Genomic DNA, 7,433 nt, shown 5'->3' on the forward strand with positions numbered 1-7,433 from the left:
GGGAAAAGGGAGGGGCGAAAAATTAAAGGGGCAAAGCATAAAATACTTGTCATTCAAACGTTTCCATACTTTGCTGTCCATGATCAATGCATTAACTGGAGCGTTTCAATAAAGCAATTTTGTCCCCAATATCAGTCTATCCTATTTGACAGTTAATTGTATCACGATTATTTGTATGGCAAACGACAGGAGTGCTGGGGACGCTGCTTGGGTTATGCATCATCAAATGCCGTCGAATCCCAAAGCCGCCTGGCCTTCAAATTACAACTCAGAAAATAATAACGTGAACTGGAGTAACGCTATGGTAAGTCACATTGTGTAGCTAATTCATATCAACACGTACTTATGTTTTTAATTTTAGAACACACGGGTTAATGTCAGTAAACAAGCTTTGTCTCGTACTGTGTAAATTTAACGTCATTAGGTCAAGCTAGTTAGCTAGCCTATGTTTTAGCTAGCTAACGTTATCTAGCTAGCCGTCTTCTGACAGTACGTCCAATCTAGCTAGTTAGTAAGATTTGCAATACTGCTTGCTTAGCTATATTTGACATGCAGATTTTCTAGCTAGCTATCTCGTTTGTAGTATATGATAAATAGCCTAGTTAGACAAACAGTTGAGACTACAATGCATAGCTAACTAGGTATCTATAACTAATAGTCCAATACCAAAGGGTCCTAACATTACTTTTTTATGGGGCTTTCACGACAACTAGGAACTTGAGGGAAAAACGAGGTCAAATCATGACGTCAGTCATATTCAGGTCGCAAAAGGAGTTGTAGAAAGATACCTATTTTGGTCCATTCAACAACTGAGCGATACAACCCCTGTTAAATCTGGATGTTGTATCTATACCTTCTCATGCCTTTATTGGAACGGATTTAGTGATAATATCTGTTGGAAAAAGTTTAATGTTGCCACATACCTACTTGTTAACAAAATTAAGGAAGTTTCCTTGAAAATTGTTCTTAAATATTAAACATGTACTTCCTGTATTGATTTATTGTTAATAATTATACATTTTTTAAACCTGGAAATAAAAATAAATAAATAAAGCTGTAGAAAGATGCCCGAGTTTCCTGTTTGGAATTCCAAGTTGGATGACAGTAAAATATATTTTTCCCAGTCAAAGCTTTTTTTTTCTAGTTCCCAGTTGTTTTGAACGCCGCAATAGATCATCGGTGACTTAACGTCAACACATTTGTTTCCGATGAGAATAGAGAGCAATAGTAATGGCTTCTTTTTGTAGGCACCAACTCTGCTATGGTTTTGAACGAAGCCTAAGAGAAAATTTGGTTTTTGTAGGGTTTTTGGGATAAACGGCGAAAATAAGGAGTGTGGGAAACACAGACGTAGATCTTATACGTTTTGTACTATGAGAATCTTCATCAGCTAACCTCAACTTTTGTGAATTTTGAAGCAGTTATCATTTTTTTTAAACCCACAAAGCACAAAGGCTTCATAATTCATAATATCTGTCAGTTAACATTACTTTTATCTTATAGAACAACATTTTTATAAGCCTGTGTTTACCTCAGACCTTCAGCGTTTATTCCAAAACCCTATTCTTTCCCCATTTTAATTTTGCTATAGGAATGGGTGAGGGGTAAATCATTTCTGTTTTTTAGGTCTACAAGCTGGCGAGCTCTATGCTCAGTGTTGCATTTGATGACCAGGAAGTCTTTTTTTTCAGCGTGTCGCCATCTTGCTACATGGACAAGTTTTTGGAAACATGGCATGTGCATTTTGAGCTACTGTAGGAAGTGACTTTGCAGGCTAGCTCAGTGGACTATTTCAAGTTGAAGGCTGATGAGGTACTGCAGGCTGCCACTAGCAACTAAATTATCCTTATACCTTTGTTGGGTGTGATTTTCAAAAGAAATCTGTTCAACAACATACATCTGGTGAAATGGAAGCAATTATTGGTACCATAATTGTGTTGGAGGGGGTTTGGAGTATATCCATGAATATGGACCACAAAGAAGTTTTCTGGAAACAATGCCTGTGGTATGGTGGTCAGCCTTCAACTTGAAATCCTCAATGCTAGGGGGCAGTCATTCTCTGCATTACCTCTTATAGTCCAAGGACCTTACATGTTCTGTTTTTCTATAAACAAGCACTGTAACATGGAAACATGTCAGCGTGGGAATCCTATTAAGTTGTGTAGTAATTTAGGCTGATATGAAAGATACTTTACTTTGTTTACAAAACCAAACGGCAAGCAAGTGTTAACATTCAGAACGAGCGTCGGTGCTCTTATCAAAACTAGCTAATGTTGTGTGATGGCTGCTAGCTAGCTATTATGTAATACAGTAGGAAATGTTTTTACATTCGATCAGTGTCAGTCTTGCTGCATTTGACTATTGGATACTTTGGTCAAACAAGTCTAGGGTTACGGTTTACTCGGGTCAATATGACTAGTTCAAACTGTGCTGATTTGGAGGCCAGGTAAATAAATCTCTCCCCGTATGCCTACAGGATGCTTCCCAATACCCTGGTTACTCCTCAAACTACTGGTACCCCCAGTCACATTCCACAGCAGGGCACTATGCAAATGCATATCCTTCAGGATCTGACGTGCAGCCACCTTACAACCCACAGGTGCAGTACAGCCTCATGTTATGTCATAGCAAAGGCCCTCTAAATCCAAGGCTATATATGGGAATTAATTCCTTATCTCAAGACTAAAGTGCTCTCAGCCTTCCGTGACACTTTGTCACGCACACATACTTTCACAGACCGGTAGTCTGGCATGCACTTTCACACACTTACGGATGTAGGCACACACTTTCTCTCTCTCTCTCTCTCTCGCTCCCTGTCCAGGCAATGCAAGCATATCCAAATGGCCACAGTGTCTATAACCCTGGTCCAGGCCAGTATCCGGCAAGTTCTTTCCACCCATCCAACCCATTCTACTGTGCAGACCAGATGCCTCCCAGGCAGGCCCCAGGCCAGTACCCTAGCCAGTGCTGCCCAGGACCAGAGCAGAGCACAGGGGGGTCAGGACAACCACACGCCCAGCACCAACATCAGCATCACCACTATCCTGGACCACACTGTCAAGGGGTAAGTTCATTCAACCAGTACAGGGCAGTGTTTAATGGTGTCTGATGTAAAGGCAGTTGGGTATAATGGATCTTGTTTTCTATTTTATACCTTGATCTTCTTTAGGCCTCTGGCTATCTTCCTGGGTCTTACTCGCACTATGGGGAAGGTGGTCCTGCGTTGCCACCAAACCCCCCATACTCCACTGGACAGGCCATTCACCATAGGCCGCAGGCTGAGGCTTGGGCCCACTCGGGTGGGTATGGGCCCTCACACCAGCAGTGGCAGCCAGACAGCCACTATGGGACCCCTGCCCACCCCCAACAACCTCCAGCATGGCCAGGGACAGGCACTGGAGCCCCACCCTCCTATGAAGCCAAGGTACATGTGGAACACATGAACGCATCTCAATGACCTAAAGTGGCTTTTTGTCTCATCTCCTTTATTTGCACATATTGTTTCTGAAATAAAATCCAAGTGGGCCTAATTTACTTCTTGGAAGAAAAGGGGATATGTCAGATAAAAGCTCAATACTTCCTCTGGTACCGTAGCTGTTTTGGGTCTGAATTTTAATAACTTATATTAATTCATTATACACTAGTCGTCTAAGACAGGTGGGCCTTCTACAGGCCACATCAGACCGGCTAGTAGATATTACAATTATTATTTTGGGTTTTAAAAAAACACTCCAGGACACATTTTAATGTCTAAAAAATATACTGAACAAAAATATAAACACAACATGCAACAACTTCATTGATTTTACTGAGTTACGGTTCAAATGAGGAAATAGGCCAATTTAAAATACATTCATAAGGCCCTAATCTATGGATTTTGCATAACTGAGAAAACAGATATTCATCTGGTAACAGATGCATTAAAGAAAAATGGGCCTCAGGATCTCGTCACAGTATTTTTGTCCATTGAAATTGCCGTTGATAAAATGCAATTGTGTTTGTCTGTAGCTTATGCCTGCCAATACCATTACCCCACCGCCACCATGGGGCACTCTGTTCACAACGTTGACATCAGCAAACCGCTTGCCCACACATCGCCATAAACGTGGTCTGCGGTTGTGAGGCCAGTTGGACGTACTGCCAAATTCTCTAAAATGACATTGGAAGCGGCTTATGGTAGAGAAATTAACATTTATGTCTCTGGCAACAGCTCTGATGGTCATTCCTGCAGTCAGCATGCAAATTGCGCGCTCCCTCAACTTGAGACATCTGTGGCATTGTGTTGTGACAAATGCACATTTTATTGTCCACGGCACAAGGTGCACCTGTGTAATGGTCATGCTGTTAATTCAGCTTCTTGATATGCCACATCGGTCAGGTGGCTGGATTATCTTGGAAAATGAGAAATGCTCACTACTAGGGATATAAATACATTTGTGATCAATTTGGTAGAATACATTTTTTTGCCTATGGAAAATTTCTGGGATCTTTTATTTCCGCTCATGAAACATGGGCCAACACTTTACATGCGTTTTTATATTTTAGTTCAGTGTAGGTTGAAATGATAATCATCCTATATACACTACATATACAAAAGTATGTGGACACCCTTTCAAATGAGTGGATTCTGTTATTTCAGCCACTTCCGTTGCTGACAGGTGTATAAAATCAAGCACACCGCCATGCAATCTCCATAGACAAACAAACTGTAGAATGTAGAACGGCTCAGCCGCGAAGTGGTAGGCCACACATGCTCACAGAACTGGACCGCCGAGTGAAATGCATAGCGTGTGAAACTTGTCTGTCCTCTGTTGCAACACTCACTACCGTCAGCACAAGAACTGTTCATCGGGAGCTTCATGTAATGGGTTTCCATAGCTGAGCAGCCACAAACAAGCCTAAGATCACCATGCACAATACAAGGTGTCGACTGGAGTGGTATAAAGCTTGCCACCATTGCGCTTCTGGAGCAGTGGAAACGTGTTCTCTGAAGTGATGAATCACACGTCACCATCTGTCAGTCTGATGGGCGAATCTGGGTTTGACGGATGCTAGGAGAACGCTACCTGCCTCAATGCATAGTGCCAATTAAAGCATGACAATGCCCCTGTGCACAAAGTGAGGTACATACAGAAATGGTTTGTCGAGATCGTTGTGGAAGAACCTGATTTGTCCCCAGTGGAACCACCACTTTTGGGCACCCGAGTGGCGCAGCGGTTTAAGGATGTCTGTGCTAAAGGCGTCACTACAGACACCCTGGTTCGATTCCAGGCTGTATCACAACCAACCATGATTGGGAGTCCCATATGAAGGTGCACAATTGGCCCAGTGTCGTCCTGGTTTGGCTGGTGTAGGCCATCATTGTAAATAAGAAATGGTTCTTAACTGATTTGCCTAGTTAAATAAACTAGGCCAAATTGCCCAAAATCAGTGCCCGACCTCACTAATGCTCTTGTGGCTGAATGGAAGCAAGTTCCTGCAGCAATGCTCCAGCATCTAGTGGAAAGCCTTCCCAGAAGAGGGGAGGCTGTTATAGCAGTAAAAGGAGGACCAACTCCATATCAATGCCCATGATTTTGGAATGAAATATTTGACGAGCAGGTGTCCACATACACTACTAAAAGTATTTTCAAAACTGCCCTCTTTCTAGCCTGCACATGTATTTTGAGGAACAAATTGATTTTGAAATTCATGTGGCCCTCAAGCCAGCAAGTTTGTTTGCCCACCCTTGGTCTAAGGCAATCTTTTTTTACTTCCTCAGGACCAGCACTACGCAGGACCCCACCAGCACCAGCGTGCCCCACAGGTGGGACCCAAACCCAGACTGGCCCACTCCCCTAACCCCACCAATGGCAAGCCTGTCGACTTCAGCTCACCTCCCCAGATGTACAATAAACCAGGGCGAGGAGGGGCGCAGGAGCCAAAGCCTTCCCAGGGTGAGCTTCCACCCCCAATCCCAGCTCCAGCCCAGCATCAGGGAGTGATCCACAACCCTAGCCTGGCCAAAGTCCAGCAGGTCATGGCCCGGGTGCTTTTGCTCCATGAGGATGTGGACGAGTTTGTGGGTAAAAAATCGGACAAGAGTTACAGGTACCTAGAGGAACTGCTTACTAAGGAGCTGCTGGTGTTGGACTCAGTGGAGACTCAGGGACAGGAAGTGGTAAGGCAGGCCCGGAAGGAGGCTGTGCAGAGGATCCAGGCCATACTGGACCGGCTGGAGAAAAAGGCCTTCTGAACTGAACCAGTTATGTATATGGACGGGTCTTACTGTTCTTTTCTTGTGACATTTGAATTTTCCACAGTCAGGTTGTGGGCCTTATTTCAGATTTAAACCGGTCCCTTAGAATTCATTGGAGTCCTAAGTCCTTGTTTGTTGTCTACACCTCCCGGATCGGAAAGGTTTAGATTGGCTGATTGTCAACAAGGGTTTGGTTTGGAATCGGGCCAGCTTGGGATACTTTATGCAGGTGTGATCACAACATAAGATGCCATTTCAAAGTAGTCATGATGGAAAATTGAATGGTTGTACATATCAAGTTATGATGTTGGGTTAGTTTTCATAACCCGACATTAGTGTCCATGACTGCTTAAAGCGTCTTATGTCATACTTATGCCCGTGCAATGTAGTGTCGCCATGTTCCTTTCGAAGTAGGTAGACATTTCCCCTTAATCACTGGTACAGGGTCAGATAAGTTTTCGGTTTGGATTTGGAGTAGGCTGATCTGATCCTAGGTCTGTGGTTAAAGGCCATGTATTCCTTTCACCATGTTTTCTTAAATGATGTGAACTAATGGCACTGCCATGAGATTTCCCCTTTATCACTCACCCCAACATTGTCACCCACTTGTCATTGCAAGCAGAATGCAAACGGTGCATTCACACACACAGCCTTCCAAATCGGTACTGGGTAATGTATTCTGTTTATTTGACACTTCAGGATATACAAAGGTAGGGTCAATTGCTTTTCAATGCGGTCGATTTTAAAGAAATGTATTGAAATCCACTTAATTGAGAAGTGGCGCAATGAAAATATTGAGCAAGTTTCAATTCACATTCTGAATAGATGGAATTGATCCCAACCCTGGTATGTACTGTTTTGTAGTTGGTCTACAACTTCTTCACAATGCTATTTCCATTGACTGGTGGTAGACAGTCTAAGTGCAGATCTAGGATCAGTTTGTAGAAGGATGAAAATGAAAACTGACCTTCCTTTGGTGTGATCTCTGACCATTCTACCACATAGTTTGACCAATCCAGTCTCGGACCAGTGACTATTTGAGGGAGGAAACGAAGGATGCATTGTCAAAGTATTGGATGAGGAGGTTGGATCAACGATTTCCTAGACTGTGATCGGTTCTTATAAATCACAAGTGCCATAATATCGGCAGGTGCTTTTTCAAATCTTTAAAAAATAAAAATAAACAATCTCTAAA

The 7,433-nt window shown here is 42.9% G+C and overlaps 1 protein-coding gene across 1 annotated transcript; it reads left to right on the forward strand.

Annotated features, from left to right (window-relative positions):
* LOC110525942 (BAG family molecular chaperone regulator 4) lies at nt 1-7,433 on the forward strand. Its single transcript, XM_021606470.3, has 5 exons — nt 1-304; nt 2,477-2,599; nt 2,822-3,064; nt 3,170-3,424; nt 5,762-7,433. Exons 1-5 carry the CDS (start codon nt 176-178, stop codon nt 6,233-6,235), a joined length of 1,224 nt encoding a protein of 407 aa, XP_021462145.1. The 5' UTR covers nt 1-175; the 3' UTR covers nt 6,236-7,433.

The sequence above is a fragment of the Oncorhynchus mykiss genome, chromosome 6 (genome assembly GCF_057628025.1).
Source record: "Oncorhynchus mykiss isolate SJ-2025 chromosome 6, ASM5762802v1, whole genome shotgun sequence".
In the NCBI taxonomy this organism is placed as follows: Eukaryota; Metazoa; Chordata; class Actinopteri; order Salmoniformes; family Salmonidae; genus Oncorhynchus; species Oncorhynchus mykiss.

Bases quoted from the DNA above. Each gene is read 5' to 3' on its own strand.
- LOC110525942 (XM_021606470.3), top strand. From the start codon at position 176: ATGGCAAACGACAGGAGTGCTGGGGACGCTGCTTGGGTTATGCATCAT. The intron at 2,600-2,821 runs GTGCAGTACAGC...CTCCCTGTCCAG, and splicing joins AGCCACCTTACAACCCACAG to GCAATGCAAGCATATCCAAA. The intron at 3,065-3,169 runs GTAAGTTCATTC...GATCTTCTTTAG, and splicing joins CTGGACCACACTGTCAAGGG to GCCTCTGGCTATCTTCCTGG.